General features: G+C 51.2%; 1 protein-coding gene and 1 long non-coding RNA gene across 2 annotated transcripts; one reads left to right on the top strand and one right to left on the bottom strand.

The window, feature by feature from the left end:
• Positions 1 to 4821: 4821 nt before the first annotated feature.
• Positions 4822 to 9174, bottom strand: LOC141574670 (uncharacterized). Its single transcript, XR_012501642.1, has 2 exons — positions 8235 to 9174; positions 4822 to 7368 (listed from the first exon to the last, which is right to left on the bottom strand). It is a non-coding gene; the product is annotated as an uncharacterized LOC141574670 (long non-coding RNA).
• On the top strand, positions 7507 to 15253 carry S1PR2 (sphingosine-1-phosphate receptor 2). The gene is made up of 2 exons (XM_010954235.3): positions 7507 to 7783; positions 12718 to 15253. Exon 2 carries the CDS (start codon positions 12760 to 12762, stop codon positions 13816 to 13818), a length of 1059 nt encoding a protein of 352 aa, XP_010952537.1. The 5' UTR covers positions 7507 to 7783; positions 12718 to 12759; the 3' UTR covers positions 13819 to 15253.
• The last annotated feature ends 3357 nt before the right edge of the window (positions 15254 to 18610 follow it).

Here is an 18610-nt window from a genome sequence, read left to right as displayed (position 1 = left end):
TGCCTGTAACACAGGGGGAGCTCAATACACGTTTCTTGAGTGAATTCCTTCATTTATTGCCCTGATGCAGGGGTATTACCAGAAACTGCCCTCTCTTTGTCTCTTGGATCTCAAGATCTCTATCCCCCTGAGGTCACAGGCATGTAAGGTGCCCAGTGAATGATTGTTTACGTAATGGCACTGGAGTCACATATACACAGGTTTGAACCTAGGGACTGCCTCTAATTGTCTGATGTCTCTGAAGTCTCTGGGCTACTGGTTAGCATTTTCAGAGTTCCATTTCTTAACTGGTAAGTGGGACCCAGACAAACCCTCCCCTACCGACCTGTGTTGAGGATGAGTTCCCTTTCCTTCCATCCTCAGTCCCCACGGTCTTTTTTCCCCCCACAGAAGGAGCCTGTAAACACCTGAGTCAGATCATGTCTCCCTTCTGCTCAGAACCCTCCATGCCTCCTGTGTAACTTAGAGCAAAAGCCAAAGTCCTTACTGCAGCCCACAAGGGCCCGAGAACCTGTTCTCACCTCCACCCACTCTCCCCCTCCATCTTTCTGTGGTTTCTGCCTCACCAGACTCCTTTCCAGAACCTGTCAACCTCACACCAGCACCAGCCTCAGGGCCTTTGCACTGGTGGTTCCTTCTGCCTGGACCATTTTCCCCTAAACGTCTGCATAGTTTACTCCCTCACCTCCTTCAGGTCTTGACTCAAATGTCACCTTCTCAGGTGACAATGGATCTAAAATCACAATTCCCTTCCTACCCCACTATCTAATCTGCCTTCCCACCGTCATTGTTTTCAGAACTTTCACCACATTGTAACAGATGACATCATGCTTTTATTTATCCTGCTTCTTGTCTGTCACCCCCACTAGAACATCAGCGCCCGGAGGACAGAGGTCTTCGTTTCTTTCACTGCTGGGCCCCACTGCTAACAAGAAGAAAGGTGCTAGGCACCCAGTAGGTTCTCAATACATAGTAATTGAACAAATGGAATGTGGAGAAAGCAGTTTGCACAGGGCTCCTCCACCGGCATATTGATCATGAGCCTTAAATGAAAGGGAGGTAATGACATTGAGATCCGCACATTGTGAGGCTCAAAGTTTGACTGTTTTGGTCCAAGCCTGGGTGGAGGTCAATGGTCACGATGTCCAGCCCACTTATGTAGATCAAAGGCTCAATTGTAGGTGACCTCTGTCCCCAGGGGCATGGGGTCAGCATCAGCCTTGCAGCCTGGAGAGGATCTCTGAGGGCCATGGGCATGATAGCAATTGGGGAGCACACATTGGAAGCTGGAGGGCCCCCCAACATCTGGCCTTTCCTAGACCCCCATCACTGTGCCAGGATTTTCACAAAGGCCAGAGGTCAAGGCTGGAAAATTGTGGAACTGCCTTTAGACAGGAGATACAGGGTGTGGGTTCACGCTTGATGTGGGGCCTGACCCTCTTGGGGGGAGCTGTCTATAGTACACCCCCATTAACTGCCAAAACATCTGCTGGGTGTTTGTTTGCAGCCCAGTTTGTGGGTAATTGCCAAGCCCCTGAGGAGGAGGAGTCTTCATTGAGGCACCCCCCTCCCCCAGCCCCTAGGGTGAGCCTGATTTGCATAGATGTTTCCATTCCCTTCAGTCCCCTTCAGTTCAGCTGCATGGGGAAGCAGAAAAAAAGGGGCAGAGAGTCAGACCTCCTCAGGGCTTGAACCCCTGGGCAGGACACATGGGATCTCTGAGTCTCAGTTTACTGCTCTGTAAAATGGGGTATAATTGCCCCTTCCTCATATGGTTTGTGTCAGCCTTGAACATGTGTACCCTGAGATCATCCTTTCCCCTGCTTTGCCCCTGCCCCATAGCTAGAGGCTGACCCCTGCATGGAATACTTCCCTTGCCTCCAGCCTCCTGCCCAGATTTAGCCAGTGGAAGGCACTGAGGGTAGACTGGAGGGGAGAAGGATGAGAGAAGCCAGGGTAGTTCCCCTCATCTGCTTCTGGCAGCCTCTCTCACTGGATGTGGCCCCCCTGCTTGTTAATTTCTAAGTCGTCTCACTCCTCCCGCACTTTGGTTTCTCATCTATGTGACCATCCTCTGCGTTAAATCCCCTCTGTTTGAGATAGTTCTATTTTCCCAAGTAGACTCTGACTGATGTCTGTTTTAAAATACAATTTAAAAAAAAATTAAGTCTTCCCTTTTCAATGTGCAGTTGGGCAAACATCTACCATCATGTGACCACCAGGACAATGGAGGTAGAGAATGATTCCATCACCCCAAAATTCCCCCCATGCCCTTTTGTAGTCAACCCCACCCTCTGCCCTCAGGCCTGAAAAATCACTGGTTGCTCACTATCCCTGTAGTTTGGCCTTTTTCAGAACATCATAGAAATGGAATCATACAGTACGTAGCCTTTTGTGTCTGCCTTCTTTTCCTCATAATGCATTTGAGATTCATCCATGTTGTTATACATCACTCTATAAAGTTCCTTCCTTTTAGAACTTGAGGTTCCAAATGTTATATTCCTGAGTGGTCTTCCATGTGAGGATGAACGGCAGCTTGGCTATTTATTCCTTAATGGAGATGTTATGAGCTTTTGATGGGATGATATTTACAAAACGCTTAGGACAGTAACTGGCACATTATGTATGTTTCAACTATTGTTATTATGCTGGAGGGAGGCTTGCTGAGAACTGAGCTTTTGGGGCTCCCCTCTCCTCTAACTGCATGTCTCCCTTATCTGGAAGAGAGAGCCCACCCCTCCCAGGCTCAAAGGGCTAAAACTGCATCTGGTGCAGACGTGGCGGGGAGCGGCCTCCACCAGCAGCCTCTCCACCCCATCCCTGAAGCTGAAAGTGGGCCTCAAGCCCGTGGATGGACGAAATGAGGCGGCTGCAGCTTCGCTGCCTGCCAAGATCAGCATCTGGAAAGCTTCTCTGCAGCTGGGCCCCTTCCCCCAGTGCTGGGGTGATGATGAGAAAGTTGGGACCTGTCTCAGACACTTCTCCTCAAGCAGTTCCTCTTGCCAAAACCTGAGAGCTGGGGGTGGGGAGGCAGTGGAGGCCCAGGGAGGATGGAGGACAGTCCGGAGCCTCATTGACTTGGGGGAAATCACAAAATTTGGGGTGAGATGGGATTAGAGGTCAGAGGGTTTCCTTCACCTCTGGATTACGGAGGAGAACATTCTACATCTCGCCAGTGACCGACGTGATCCTGAATGGTAACTACTGCCCTTCTATTTCAAACTGCTGGGGCAGGGATGGGGAGGGGTCACTGCATCAGGACTGGGGCCGGGACTTGGGATGAAAAAGCGGGCAGAGAGCTCTAGTCCACTCCCTGCCACAACCCTGTGCCTCAGTTTCCTTATCTTTAAAATGGGGTGATGAAGAAAAGGCAAAACTATGAGGACAGTAAAAAGCTCAGTGGTTGCCAGTGGTTAAGGAGGAGGGAGGGATGACTAGGCAGAGTTTAGAGGCTAATTTTTAGGGCAGTGAAACAATTAAGATACTATAAGGGTGAGTACATGTCATTACGAATTTGTCCAGACCCACTGAACGTGCAACATCAGAAACTTGGTGTGACAATGATGTGCCAGTGTAGGTTCATCAGTGGTAATAAATATGCCACTCTGGTGGGGGAAGCTGACAATGGGGGAGGCTATGCATGTGGGTGGGGAGGGGGTCTCTGGGCCATCTCTGTACTTTCTGCTCTATTTTGCTGTGAACCGAAAACTGTTCTAAAATACAATGTCTATTAAAAAAAATGGAATGATGGTAATAATAATACCCACCTCCTAGGGTTGTGAGGATTCATAGAGCCACACCCAACACTGTCTGTGTCTGTGAGCGTTAGCCATTACTGTCGGTGGCCCTGTAATTAGTGGAGGCTGACCCAAGCCTCTTCCTTTTCTTCCTTTCTCTTGCTTGGGAGCTCCCCAAGAAAAGGGCCCCGTTTCCTTCCTCTTCCACTGTTCTCTCACTCAGGGACCCCAACTGAACCCTAGGGTGGGGCTTAGCTTTTGCCTTGACCTCCCAGACCATCCAGGAGTCTAGACCAGTGTTTCCCAGTTCTCCAACCTGTTCCCTCAGCTGAGCCGGCAGAGACCGCATGTTGCCCCAGAAGCGGGAGGTGGTGGGGGAGGAGGTGGAAGTCACTTGTGGGTGTCTGTGTGTCTCTAGGGACATCACCTTTGTCTAGAAGCCACGGCCCCCCTAACAGACAGCCGGATATGTCTGCAGCCTTGATATTACCGTCGCCCCCACGTCCCTGGGGAGATGGCAAACTGCTGAGCCAGCAACGCAAGTTGTGGGGGCCACTTCCTCCCAAGATCTTTCAGGTCCTCACAGAGGGCTAACATTTCCGCTCCGACAGCTCCTCGGTGAAGAGAGGACCCAGTTTTTTCAGGGCTTTGTCTTCTGTGGTTTGAACACCTGGTTTCTAAAGGTTTTATGGCCACACTTCATTTGGGCAGAGGATTTGGTGCGGTTTTGCTGAAGTCCAAGTGGACCCCGAGATCTGGCCCAGAACTGAGTGGGCACTGAAATCTCATTCAGGAAAAGGAATGAAGTCACTCCGGCTTTCTTATCTTCCCATCAACGGTCTGCTACCCTGAGTTCAAACTGTCTCGTTTCTTCTGTCTCCTTCATCAGACTGTCAGTTTTGGATGGCAGAAACCAACGAGGTATCACCAGAACAGAGCATTATATGAATATATATGCTGCATACATATATATGTAACATTAATATATTGATTCTTAATATTCACTTCTTTATGAAAAACTTAAATATGTTTACTCTTAATATAAATTTATTTAATGACGATATGTTGAATAATAACGTAGATATGTAATCAGTGTTATTGTTTATTTATATTATTGGCACTATTCATTACTATGATTACAGGAACAAGCTTACAATTAGAAGTCCAGTGATTTGTTACTTTTTATTTAATTTTTCACATCTTTGTAAAATTTTTGAATTGGTAATATGAGCTAAAAATTTCAAACCGTCCCCCCAAGGGTACACCATAAAGTGTCTGGCCCCCTGTCACCTGTTCCCCCTAACTCAGGTCCCCTCCCTGGGGGTAACCGCTGTGACGATGTCATGTGCCTTCTCTGGGAGATGGCCTGTGAGTCCGCAGGCAAATGTGTGTGTATTTATATGCCCTTATAAATAAATCCAGAAATACAGGCAAGCAAGCAGTGCAAACTGGTCTATCTTGTGCTTTTTTTCACCTTAATAAATTGAAGACAGTTTTACCTCAAGACTCCATTTTTCCTATTTAATAGGCATGTATGGATTGACTTTAGTTTCCTTTTTTGAAGTTTTGCTTTTCAACACTTTATGGAGTATAATATATATACAGAAGAGTGTGCTGAACCCTTCCCCCCACCTTTTTCTTTTATTGGTTGCATTGTCTGGGATTCAAGCATCTGTGATTTTTTTTTTAATTTCAGCTTTTTTGAGGTATCATTGACATGTAAAATTGTAAGACAGTTAAAGTGTACATCACGGTGATTGGATGTACGTATACATTGTGAAAGGATTCTCTCCAGCTAGCTAATTAGCACATCCATCACCTCACATATTTATCATATTTATCTTTTTGTGTGTGTGTGTGGATGTGAGACCATTTCAGGTCTACTCTTTCAGTAAATTTCAATGGTCTGATACACTATTACCAACTACAGTCACCCTGCTGTATATTAGATCTTCAGACCTTATTCATCATATAACGGAAAGTTTGCACCCTTTTACTAATCTCTTCCTACTTACCCCACCTCCCTGCCTCTGGCAACCATTTTTCCTACTGTGTGTTTCTATGAGTTTGATTTTTTTTTAAGATTCCACATATAAGTGATACCATGTGGTATTTGTCTTTTCTCTGTCTGGCTCATTTCACTTGCCACAAGGCCCTCAAGTTTCATCCATATCGTTGAAAAGGACAGGATTTCTTTTTTTATGGCTGGATAATGTTCCATTGTGCACGTGTGTGTGTGTGTGTGTGTGTGTGTGTGTATACACACATATCTCACATTTTCTTTATCTGTTCATCTGTTGACAGACACTTACATTGTTTCCAGACCTTGGCTGCTGTGAATAATGCTACAATAAACATGGGAGTGCAGATATCCTTTTTTGTCATTTTGCTTTTCAATACTCTACTGAAGTATAGTATAAACATAGAAGAGTGCACCTACTTTCTCCCTCATTTTTATTGCACTGTCTGGGTATCAGCAGTCTAAAATTTTAAATCAGTTTATTGTTGAAATAGGGCATGTATGTACTTGTTGTAAAAGTCAAAATTACAAAAGAGGGAAAGCAACCTCCTTCCTCTGACCTGTGCCCTATCTTTCAGTTCCTCTCCCAGGAAATCAGTTTCTATTTTTTTAATTTTGATTTTTTAAATTTTGATTTTTTTAAATTGAAGTATAGTCAGTTACAATGTGTCAATTTTTGGTGTGCAGCATAATGTCCCAATCATGTATATACATATATATATATTCGTTTTCATATTCTTTTTCATTAAAGGTTACTATAAGTTATTGAATATAGTTCCCTGTGCTATACAGAAGAAATTTGTTTTTTTATCTATTTTTATATTATCAGTTTCTTCTTCCTGCATTATTCTGGATATTCTGAGCACATACAGTAGAACCTCAACTCCACTAAGACAGGGAGTTTTATCTGTTTGGTTTCCTGATGTATCTCCAGCCTTTTAGAATAGCATCTGGTACATAGCAGGTGCTTACTGTATTTGGTAAATAAACAAAGCTGATTATGTATTCATTTTCACAAACAGTACCCTCCTGAACATAAGTTCCATGGAGGTAAGGACTTTCCCCCCCTGTTTTGTTCACTGCTGTGTCCAGTAGGTGCACCAAAAACATTTGTTGAAGGAGTGAGAGTCATGTTGTCTGGTCACTGATTTCACACACTCGCATCAGTAAATGAAGGTGTGTCTTATCTACATAGCCGGGCACACAGAGATGCCCAGGAAAAGTGGAAAGAGGGAAACTAAAGAACTGGATAGAAGATTGGGCCCCAGCTTGAAAGGCAGGACTCAGCCTAGGCCTGCTGGGTGACCACAGTGAGGGCAATCGATGCGCAGAGGCAGGGAAGGCTGCTGGGGGCTTCTGGTCTTCTAGGGCAGAGGGACCGGCGCTTGAATTCTGGGGTCTCATCAGGGCAAAATCCAATCCTGTCTTTGAGGCAGGGCGCGACACACAGTAGGAACTTGCTTATTTGTTGGATGAACACACAGTAGGCACTTAATATCTATTTGCTGCTTTTACACTTAGTAGGTGTTTCGTGGCTCCTTGGTAAGTAAATAAAAGGGATTCCATGCGCTCCTCCAATTTCAGGGTCTCAGGTATGGGCCAAGAGTATATCTGCAATTAAAGACAGTTGTTTCAGGTTGAGGCCACCTGGCTAGGAGCGACATGACGTCACGCAGCCCCGTGACGTCATGCTCCGGCCGGTTCTCACGGGTAGGGGCTGGGAGGGGCAGGGCTGGATGGTGGGGGTGCGGACAAAGGGACCCCGCGCGCCTCCCCCGCCGACCCTTGCGGGCGCCCCGCTGGGCCAGCCACATCTGGAATTCATTGCAGCCGCCGCCGGAAAGGGGAGGAGATAGGGCGGGGCAAATGGGGGCTGAGGCAGCGCCTCTCCCGGTCCCCTTCTGTCCCCGGTCCTCTGCCCCGGGACGCAGTGGAGCCCGGCGGGCAGCCCCAGCCGAGGCCGTCCCGGGGACGCAGACGCCAAAGCCCCTCCGGCCAGGGCAAGGACCCGGGCCGGCCTAGCCAGGTGAGCGTGCGTGGCGAGGGGGAGGCAAAAAGGGCGGGCCCTGGTCTCCGGAGGTCGCGGGATCCGAGCTTGGGGAGCCGGCCAGGGGTCCCGGGCGCCCCGGGAGCTCACGCGCCGCCCGTGCTCCTGCTGCACGGAAGGAGTAGTCATCGTGGGCCCTCTCCACGACCCCAGACGGCCCTACTGCCTCGGCCGCGAACCCCCAGACCGAGCTCCCCGCCTTGCCCAGCGGCAGGAAGTTGGCGCGGAGAAGAAGGCGGAATCCGAGAGCTTTTGGCCGGAGACTGGGAGGCAGGACTGCTTGCCCCCGGACCCGGGGTTTGGGGAGTGTGTCGGGGGGAGGGGAGGAAGCCCCTCTTTGCTGACTCCGGCTGGTAGAGGGCGAAAAGTGCTGCGCGGCACCGAACCTCCCAGCCAAGGGGCGGGGCCCCGGAGGAGGGCAGTTGCCCACCTCCTGCACGTCTGGTCCTCTGCCTCAGTTTCTCCGAGTAGTTCGTCTTTTCCAGTCCCATCGCGGGGTCGTGGCTTTGTTTTGGAAGGAAGGTGAACCCGACCGCGTGGCTCCGCCGCCTCTTCTTTCCCCTGGGGCTCGGGGATGGCGCGTGGGTGCGGGCGCGCGTGGCCCCGCATGGTCCTGGGCCCAGCCGTGCATGGGAACCTCGCCCCTTCTCTGGCACGAGTTGACTCACCCGGGGATTTCCATCCCCTTTCCCGACTCTGCCCCAGTCACACTCTCCAGGCGCCACGCGCTAAGCCCACGGTCCCCTGCGTGGCGCGACACGGGTGCGGTATTCGCGGTGCAGCTGCTGCTGGGATCTCTCCCCACCTCTCCCCAGTCCTCTGGGAATATCGAAGCGGGGCCCTAGCGGGACGCAGAGGAGTCTCCCACCCCTACTTGGCGATGTGGGGGTCCCGCGCGTGTGGCTGTCGCGAGGGAGAGGAGGCGCGGCCCTAGAGGCAGCGAGTGTGGATACCGCGCATTCCACCGCCAGATAAGGAGGCCGAGGCTGCGGCCCGAGGGCGGGGCGGGTCCTGCTGCCGTCTCCACGGAGATGCGCGGGGCTTCGCCTGGTGGCTGGGCCTGCCAGCTGACCAGAGGTGTCTTTTGCTGTTATTTGAGCCTGGGCTGAATTTAGGAGCCTCCACTCTCTGGGGTCCACTGGAGCCTTGTTTGCCCGTTCATTCATTCATCTATCCATCCATCCTACACGTTTTCTTTTTCTTTCGTTTCTTTCTTTTTTTTTTGAATTGACGTATAGTCGGTTACAATGTCTCAGTCTCTGGTGTACAGCACAGTGTCCCAGTCATGCATATACATACATATATTCGTTTTCATATTCTTTTTCATTAAAAGTTTTAACAAGATACCGAACATACTGAACCCTGTGCTATACAGAAGAAATTTGTTTTTTTATCTATTTTTATATATAGTAGTTAGTATTTGCAAATCTCCAGCTGCCAAATTTACCCCCCCTCCACGTTATTCTGAGTGCTTTCTGTATGCCAGGCATCTCTCTAGGGACTCAAAAAAAGACTTAGTTGCTGGCCTCTGTCAGTCACTTTCTACCATGGAAGCAGACAGAAAACAAGAAATACAATCATAATGTCTGAAATTGGCAAGTGCTGTGAATATAATAAAAGATGCTGTGATAGAAAGGACCTGAGGAAGGCAGCTAGGGTAGCCTGGTGGTCAGAGGAGGCCCCTTTGAGCAAGTGATTTCCAAACTGAAACCTGAAACATGGGACAGTCATTCCAGGATTTGTGGGAAGGGCATCCCAGGTGGAGAATCAGAAGAGGCAAAAGCTCTGAGGTAGAAATGGGGATGACATAGCCGAGGCCAGTGTGATTGGAGTAGAGTGACCCTGGGGGAGAGTGGGAGGAGATGAGGTGGGCAGGGGCCAGGCCATTTTGGGCAGTGGGGAGCCATGGAAGAATTTGGAGCTGAGGAGTGGCATATTGGCATTGTACGTTATAAGGCTCTCCCTGGCTGCTGCGTGTAGGGGACAACTGTAAGGGACAACTGAAGGGAAACTAAGCCTAGGGTGCTGCCCTAGGGCAAGAGGCCAGGGGACAGAGAGCACTTAGGGGAACAGTAACCACAGGACCTGCCTCAGTGGAACTTGAAGGAGGGGCTCCTAAAAGTCACTAAGGCTTCCCCCTGCCTTCCTCTCTCCTACTCTCTGCCTAAACAGTCTTGGTCTGTCTCGCTTCTCTTCCCTCCAACTTCTGTCACTTGTCCCTCGTGCTCCCTTTCAGGCCTGGCCATTCCTCAGTTCTGAGCCCAGTGACCTCTTACAGAGCCTCTGGGAGGGAGGCAGGACTGCCTTTGCTGGAAGTGAACAGGAGACAGGCACTGTGTCAGCCAGGCCTGGGAGCCTGACACCAGAGGGGAAGCAGGCAAGGCCTGTATTTGCCAGGGGGTGGCTATTCTGCCAGCTCCAACCTCTGGACCCTGCTTCCTCTTTCTGGGAAGCCTGAATCTGCCTTAAGCAAGGTCCTAGTGGAGAAGATGAGAAGAGACAGGCATTGTGGGCATCAGTTTCTCCCTCTCTAACTAGCAGAGCTGCTCCTCCTTCTGAGGCTGCCCAAAGTGAAGGTCTTCCCCCCAGGGAAGAAGACAGACTTTTTTGGTCAGTCCCTGGGATTCGAGGGCTGAAACCATTTATTTCTCTAGGAAGTGCCCATAAATCTTTCTCTTGGCCGCCAGACTGGAGAGGGGTCTAAGGGGCGGGGGGGGGGGGGGGAGCGGCAGCCATGCGACACACCCTGCGCTTCTCCCAGCAAGGGTGCTTCCCAGACCTGCAATGGGTCCTTGATTCTCAATTATGATCCCCAGGAGGGGCCCAGTAGGCCAGGGCAGCCTGGGGGCATCTGGTTGGGGTGATCCAGCGGTCAGGCCGTGGTTCGAACTCTCCCCAGGGACATCCACACAGCCTTAACAATGTCCTTGGAAAGAAGTGAGTTCCAACAGCCTGTAAAAGACCAGATCAGTAAGGCTAGCCGTAGAGCGCCCCCAACTGGGCCAATCAAATGTCGAGGATCGAAAGCTCAGGCCAATAGGCGAATTGCTCAATGCCCTGGGATTGAAAATGATCCAATCAGGACGCGGACAGTTTGTAGCCCGACGGCCAGTCTGGTAAGGCCGAGGCCTGGGCCAAACCGGTTGCAGCGGGCAGAGGGCATTGGGGCACCCAGGGCCCCGTCCGGCAGGGGAACAAGGGGCCTCTGTGTGGCGATCTGGGCGGGGCGGCTGTCTCTGGTGATGCGCACAAGCCCTTCTCTGTTCCCAAACTAGGACGGATGTCCCTTCGCCCAGGGGGAGCAGCTGCCTCTATCAGGCCAGGGGCCAGGGCGCCCCTCCAAGGGGGCGTCTGGGATGGAGATGGTTAGGCTACCCTGGAAGCCCCTCGTCACTCCCAGGCTCACTGGGAACCGGCCTAACCAGACTTTTCTGGAACAGTGCTCCTGGTGTGCACGTGGTCCTTGCCAGGCGTGTTTCCAGGGACCTGGGGAAGGCTCCCCTTGTGCCCTCGTAAAGGCAGACACTGCACTGGTTCCTCCGAGATCCCAGCCCCGACCCGCCCGCCTCCCAAACTGAGGGGACGCCATGATGTCTGTCTCTCACCCTCTCTGCCCACGCGGTTTTTCTTGCCCTTCCCCCCACGGCTCAGTTTTCCTTGAGAGGGGGGTGACTCAGGCTTTCATGGAAGCAAATACGGTTCCCCCTCCCCGCGGGGCTGCACGCCCCCTCACTGCTCACATGACCTCACACAGCTGCCCCATCCTCCCAGCAGCCAGGACCTCCCAGATGGTCTCCTGTGGCTCCCCCATTCCCATCACCCCCTCCCAGCCTTCCCCACACCGGATGTGCCTGGGGAGCAAGGACTCCACCCTGTTTGTTCCAAGGGCCTCACATCTGGATTTCATCCTGGCTGGGGAGGGGGGTTGCCAGCGCCCTGCCCACCCAACTAGGACCCTCTGTCCCAGGGCAGGGATGGATGGTGCTGATGAGAACAGGCTGCTGGGAATCTTGCCCGGCTAACATTTCCCAAGAGATTGGGCAGAGGGCACCTAGTCCCAAGCCGTGTGTATGGCAGGAAGAGGGGAGCTAATATTAGCTAATATTAATTGAGTGCTTGCTCTGTGCTAAGTGTGCCTCATGCATCATTCAACAGGATTTTCCCATCACCCCTATGAAGTGAGCTTTCTTCTCCCCATTGCACAGGTGAGGCTGTTGAGGCCGAGAGACCAAGTGTCTAATGACTTGGCCCAAGGTCCCACAGCATGTCAGAGGTGGAGTGGGGCTGAACCCTGTATTGCCTGCAAGGTCTATGTCCTTAAAGATGACGTGACCTCTGTGATGCTCAAACCTCAGGTCTGCCCTGATGTCTCCCCAAGACCTTATCTTGGGAACACCTATGGCCTCAAGGCTTAGACACAGCCTGAAATTCAGGGCAGTAGGTGGTAATGAACAGGGGATGGTACTATCAGCGGCAAGCATCTTGCTGACCCAGGTTGGCAGGCAGCATGAGGCCCGAGGCTCCAGTGTATTCGAGAAAAGAGACAGGCCCTCCAGGTCCTGACCAAGACTCCCTCGCTGGGTAGGTGGGTAAGACTTCCGGAAATCCACTTTTGTTTCTCATGCTCTTTGCGGGGAGCTTCTGTTCCTCTGAAAGACAGTGTATCCTAGAGGATATAGAGGCATTGGAGCGGGTCTCTGAGGCTCTGCCACTTTACTAGCATTGAGGCTTTGGGAAAGTAAATTAACCTCTCTGGGGTTCCCCTTTGTAAAGCAGAGACGATGATAATTCTGACCACGTGGCCACTCAGCAGGGAGTGACAGGGCTGAGACTAGAACCACAGCCATCCAGAGTCAGGCCAGGCAGCAGCCACAGCACTGACCTGTCTGTCTGTCTGTCTTTTCTCTCTGCAGCTTTGACAGCCCCATGGCCCCAGCTGGCCACTGAGCCCCACCATGGGCAACCTGTACTCAGAGTACCTAAGCCCCAGCAAGGTTCGGGAACACTATAATCACACCAAGGAGACGCTGGACACGCGGGAGACGCCCTCCCGCCAGGTGGCCTCAGCCCTCATCATCATCCTCTGCTGCGCCATCGTGGTGGAGAACCTGCTGGTACTCATCGCAGTCGCGCGCAACAGCAAGTTCCACTCGGCCATGTACCTGTTCCTGGGCAACCTGGCTGCCTCAGACCTGCTGGCGGGTGCGGCCTTCATCGCCAATACCTTGCTCTCTGGCCGTTTCACGTTCGGGCTGACACCTGTGCAGTGGTTTGCCCGTGAGGGCTCGGCCTTCATCACGCTCTCTGCCTCTGTCTTCAGCCTCCTGGCCATAGCCATTGAGCGGCACGTGGCCATTGCCAAGGTCAAGCCCTACGGCAGCGACAAGAGCTGCCGCATGCTGCTGCTCATCGCGGCCTCGTGGCTCATCTCGCTGGTTCTCGGCGGGCTGCCCATCCTGGGCTGGAATTGCCTGGGCCACCTGGAAGCTTGCTCCACCGTTCTGCCGCTCTACGCCAAGCCCTACGTGCTCTGCGTGGTAAGCATCTTCTCTGTCATCTTACTGGCCATTGTAGCTCTGTACATCCGCATCTACTGCGTGGTGCGCTCCAGCCAGGCTGATGTGGCTGGCCCGCAGACGCTGGCCCTGCTCAAGACAGTCACCTTCGTGCTAGGTGTCTTCATTGTCTGCTGGCTGCCCGCCTTTAGCATCCTCCTCCTGGACTATGCCTGTCCTGTCCGGGCCTGCCCTATCCTCTACAAGGCCCACTACTTCTTTGCCTTTGCCACCCTCAACTCGCTGCTCAACCCTGTCATCTACACGTGGCGCAGCCGGGACCTGCGGCGGGAGGTGTTACGGCCGCTGCAGTGCTGGCACCGGGCGGCAGGGGTGCAGGGACGGCGGGACGGGACCCCGGGCCACCGCCTCCTGCCCCTCCGCAGCTCCAGCTCACTGGAGAGGGGCACGCACATGCCCACATCGCCCACATCTCTGGAGGGCAACACGGTGGTCTGAGGGGCAAGTGGGCCAACAACCAGGCCACAGCAAAGGGCTCTGTGGAGAAGCGCCAGGTGACCTGGGAGAGAGACTTGGGGCTGCCAAGCAAGATGCCCCCATTCCAGAGACTTGGGTGATGTTGAAGATACTTCACATCTGGGACGGCCGACTGAGGCACTGACCAGTTGGATGGCAGAGCTGTGGCAGGGGCCTGGAGGCCAGCACAGTGGCCGGCGTGACCTCCTCGGAACTGGATCATGAGGACAAGGCGGGAGGCTGGGGGGACCTGGAAAGGGCCCAGGTGACAGCAGACAGGTGCTCAAGAGGAGCACAGCACAGGAGCAATTTACAACCTGGTACAAAGGATTTCAGCATTTCACAACTGTCTGATCATCTGCCCTGTTCCAGAGTCACCTCTCAGACTTCACCCCACCTTGCCACCTTCTGGCAACCTCAGGCAACTTCCCTGGAACCACTGTCCTCAGGGGCTGGAGGCCTCCTCTCTGACTGTTCTGGGTAGCCCCGCCTAGCGGTTCCTGGGCACAAATCCGCAGCTTCCCTAAATTTCACCAGCTGCCACTTTGGCAACTTCTTCCCTTTCTTCCCATTCTGCTAGATGCCAGGAAACCACATAGGGGTGGGAGGCTAAACCCCATTCTCAGACCTCATTGGCCAGTTGCACTATTTGGGGCACAGAGGGATCGCCAAGGGCTGGAAAAACTGGTCTGGGGGCCTGAGGAGGGCTCTGGGCCTCCTGGTGGGGCAGGGTGGAACTTGAGAAAGTTCTGGAGGAGCTGTTGGTACAGGACCCTCTACCTCCCCCCCAAAAAACAAGCACCCCCAAGCTAACTCCCACCTCCAGCCCCAGCCAAGGTACCAGATCTCCTAAGGCAGGGCAGCCTTGAGCCCGCTGTGCCTCCTTTCCAATTGTATTGAACAGAGCACGGGGGTGAGGATGCCAAGGACAACTGGGGGATGCTCTCTTTTAACCTGCTCCAGAAGGACTTTGCTAAATTCTGTGGATAGATGGAAGGGACATTGCGGTACAAATGTATATTTATGTGTGTCAGTGTCTGTTCATGTCTGTGTGTGTGTGTGTGTGTGTGTGTGTGTGTGTGTGTGTGTGTGTGTTCCCCTCTCCTTACCACGTTTCCCCAGAATGGATGCTTTTTTTGTCTCCTCGTGTCTGTGTTGAAGCTGCCAAAGAGGGGTCTGGCCCTGGACAGACCCCTTTGTGATTGCTGGCTTAGCTCCCTGCTTGAGAGCTGAAGTGCAGCTCACCTTGGGGAGGAAAAACCTCATGCCTCAAAGTGATTTCTTGTGACTGCAAAGGCTGGGGGAGGGGGTCTTTGGGGGGCAAGGAGCCACTTGAGGGCTTGTCTCCCCTCATACAGCTCCCCGGATGCTCCTCATGCCCGAGACCCAGGCCCAGGCCAATAAACGGTTAAACTTCTTTTTCTGGTGGTTGTCTTTTTAGGCTTAAGGTGGCCGTTCCCCAAGGAGCACCCCTGGCTGGGGGTGGATGGAACAGGAGAGGGTGGCTGCTAGCCAGACAGCTCATCCTTTGCCACCCTTCCTGTTCCGTGCCCTCATCCCCAGCCCTGCCAGAGCCAAGGTTGCAGTGGCTTCTGAGAAAATAGTAAATGCCAATTTCTCCCTAGGGTAATTGTCTGGCCCCTCCCAGGGATTAATTAGGCCCAGGGACTCCCTGCTTTCCTTCTTAGAGAGAACCTGACAGGTGGTGGGGACCCCCTTCTTCGTTCCAAGAACACGTCCCTCCCAGGGAGCTGGAGAGATGGTCTTGGGAAACACAGGCCCAGATATCCCTCTAAAGCTCAGGATTCCCCAAAGGAATGGCCGGACTTCATCACGCACTTTTCAGGCTTGAAGACAAACAGGAGGTGGGAATTTTTAGAAACTTCTTTTACGGAGATGTGGGTTCAGAGAAGTTAAGTGAGCTGCTCAGGGCCACACAGCCAGTTGGGGCAGTGCCTATTCAGCTTTGAACTCAGGCAGGCTGACTCTTGATCCCACCAGCTCCACCACTGAGCCAGAGAAAGGATCCTCACCCACCTCTTTGCCTTGGAAGGAGTGGCCAGCCCCACCGGGAACCAGGAGATGCCCAGCTGGGATGCAGCTAACAGGTGGGTCCCTAGCTCAGCTCTAGGGTAACACTCCCTCCTTTGCCCACAGTCACAGGACCCAGTGGCTCCTTTGAAGATAGATCTGGAGCTTTGATGGGGAACCCAGGCCCTCAAGCTGACGCTCCACCCAACAAAGCCAGGGCAGCCAGTGGGAGAGAAGGAGTGGGGCAGACAGCAGCCCAGGGCTGACGCCTGCACCCCACATCGGAATTTCCCTTCCTCCAGCAGTTCAGAGACAACCTCTGTTTGGAAATCTGAGCCCTGAGCTGGGGTTAGGAGGAGGAAGAGGTACAGGCCAGGCCAGGCCAGAGTCAACAAATTTCTCCCAAATACCCACGTGCTTCCTTCACCTCCTCCTTCAGGCCTCTGTTCACACGCCACCTCCTCAGAGAATCCTGCCCTGACTACCTTCTTCCCTCTCTCTAGCTCCTCACCTGCTTATCACCTAGCAGTGCAATATAGATTAATTTATATCTCCCCTAATTAAAATACAAGCACAAGGTAGGACAGCATCTTATTCACCACTGTCTCTGGCATCTTTCATCATACTCAGCATGTTCCCACTGAAGGGCCTTTGCACGTGCTGTTCCCTCTGCCTGGAGTGATCTTCCTCCAGACATCTTTGTGATTCTCCTCCTTCAGGTCTGTATACAAATATCACACCCTGGGTGAGGCCTCTGGTTATGCCCTGCAGGCATTAAAAAAAATTCTCCCTCTTTCCCTAGCTACATGCAACACATTTTGTTTCTTTATCTTGTTTGTTTTCTATTTCCCCCTTAAGAATGTCAGCCCCATGACAGCAGGGGTTTTTGTCTGTCTTATTCCCTCCTCGGCCCCAGGGCTCAGAACAGCGGCCGGCCGTCATGAAGGAGGTGCTCAATAAATGCCGAAAGAAAGTCAAAGCAAATGAGAGTATTAAGTGCTGTGAAGAGAATAAAATAGAGAAAGCAACAGTTTTGGGGTTCTGTGGTCTGCAGAGAAGGCAGTATTATTGGCACTCTGACAAGGAAGGAAACCGAGGCACAGAGAGATCAAGTTAACATGCCCAAGGTTGTGTAGTATGTGAGTGAAAGGGGCCTGGATTTGAACCCGGGCAATCCTTGACTGAAGGCTGCAATCACATCTGATCCTTTCCTAGTCTGAAGAGCTACTTTACTAATATCTCTCAAACCTCGGAGCCTAGAGTGGAATAGCCCAACCTGTAGGGATGTGAGATGGCTTTCCCCTCTTTTTTCCCTGCAGAGGTGGTTGGCTATTAGGGAGCATCAGAATCACCTGAAAGAACCTGTTGAAATGCCACAGTGATGCTGACTGAGTAGGTCTCCACTGACCTTAGCAATGCGTATTTTTTGCCAAGCCCCAATGATGTTAGAAAAAAATCTTTTTTTTTAATTAAAAAGAAAACCCCTCTCTTCTGTTTTTTTGGGGGGTAATTAGGTTTGTTTATTTATTTAGTTACTTATTTATTAAGTTCTTTCTTAAAATTAAAAAAGTTTTTCTGACATATAGTCGGTTTACAATGTTGTGTTAATTTCTGGTGTTGTTTATTTATTTATTATTATTGTTTGTTAATGGAGGTTCTGGAGATTGAACCCAGGACCTCATGCATGCCAAGCATGTGCTCTATCACTGACTTGTATACCTTCCTCACTGAAAAGAATCATGGGACCATCTGCTGAGAAACGTTCTAGACTCCATAATCTAGAGCAACGCTGTCTAGTAGAACTTTCTGTGGCCATTTAGCGTGTTAAAGGTGGCGAGTGTGAAGCTGAATTTTAACTTTAACTTAAATGTAGGGGAAGGATTTACTTCAGTGGTAGAGTGTCTGCTTAGCATGCACGAGGTCCTGGGTTCAATCCCTAGTACCTCCATTAAAAAGATAAAAATAAATTAAATAAATAAGCCAAATTACCTCCCCCCAGAAAACTAAATAAATAGATGTGAATAGCCGCTTGTGGCTATTAGCTACAGTACTGGCAGCACAATTCTAGATTCCATATACCTGGTTTCTGCAGCCTCTGGGCAGCTGAACTCTCTCAGCATTTTACCACCATTTCAGCAAAAATTCATGTCTTACCATTACTGTGATTGTGAATGACATTATAGCTTCCACATATCATTTCATGATTTTTGAATATTTCTTTTAATAATGATATCAAGATCAGGCTCAGCTGCTGATGACAAAATGCGATATTAGTAACTTAGAGATATTGAGTTCTTTCTTATACGTAAGGATTTCAGGGGAAATTTGTCCTGGGTAAAAAGGATGGATGCCCACTTACTAGCAGTCCAGGCTCCTGTCTGCCTTTCTATCTGACTACCTATCTATCTATTCATATATACATCTACCTGAATACTCCTTGTATTTCCCAAGGACAAGGCATTCTCTTATATCCCCTCAGTAAAGTTATCAAAATCAGCAAATCTACAAACCTTAATCAGCCTTCACCAATTGTCTTATTACCCACCTTTATAGCAGAAAATCCCAGCTCACTTGTTGCATTCAGTTTTCTTTTTAGTTTCCTTCAATCGGAACAATTTCTGAACCTTTCTTTGTCTTCTGGGACTTTGACGTTTTGGAAAAATGTAGGTCAGTAATTTGGTAGGATGTCCTTCAACGTGGGTTTGCCTGATGTTTCCTCCCAATTAAGATTCAGGTTATGCAT

The sequence above is a fragment of the Camelus bactrianus genome, chromosome 22 (assembly GCF_048773025.1).
Source record: "Camelus bactrianus isolate YW-2024 breed Bactrian camel chromosome 22, ASM4877302v1, whole genome shotgun sequence".
Taxonomy (NCBI): domain Eukaryota; kingdom Metazoa; phylum Chordata; class Mammalia; order Artiodactyla; family Camelidae; genus Camelus; species Camelus bactrianus.
The sequence above is the reverse complement of the archived record's forward strand: the minus strand, read 5'-3'. Positions and strand labels throughout refer to the sequence as shown.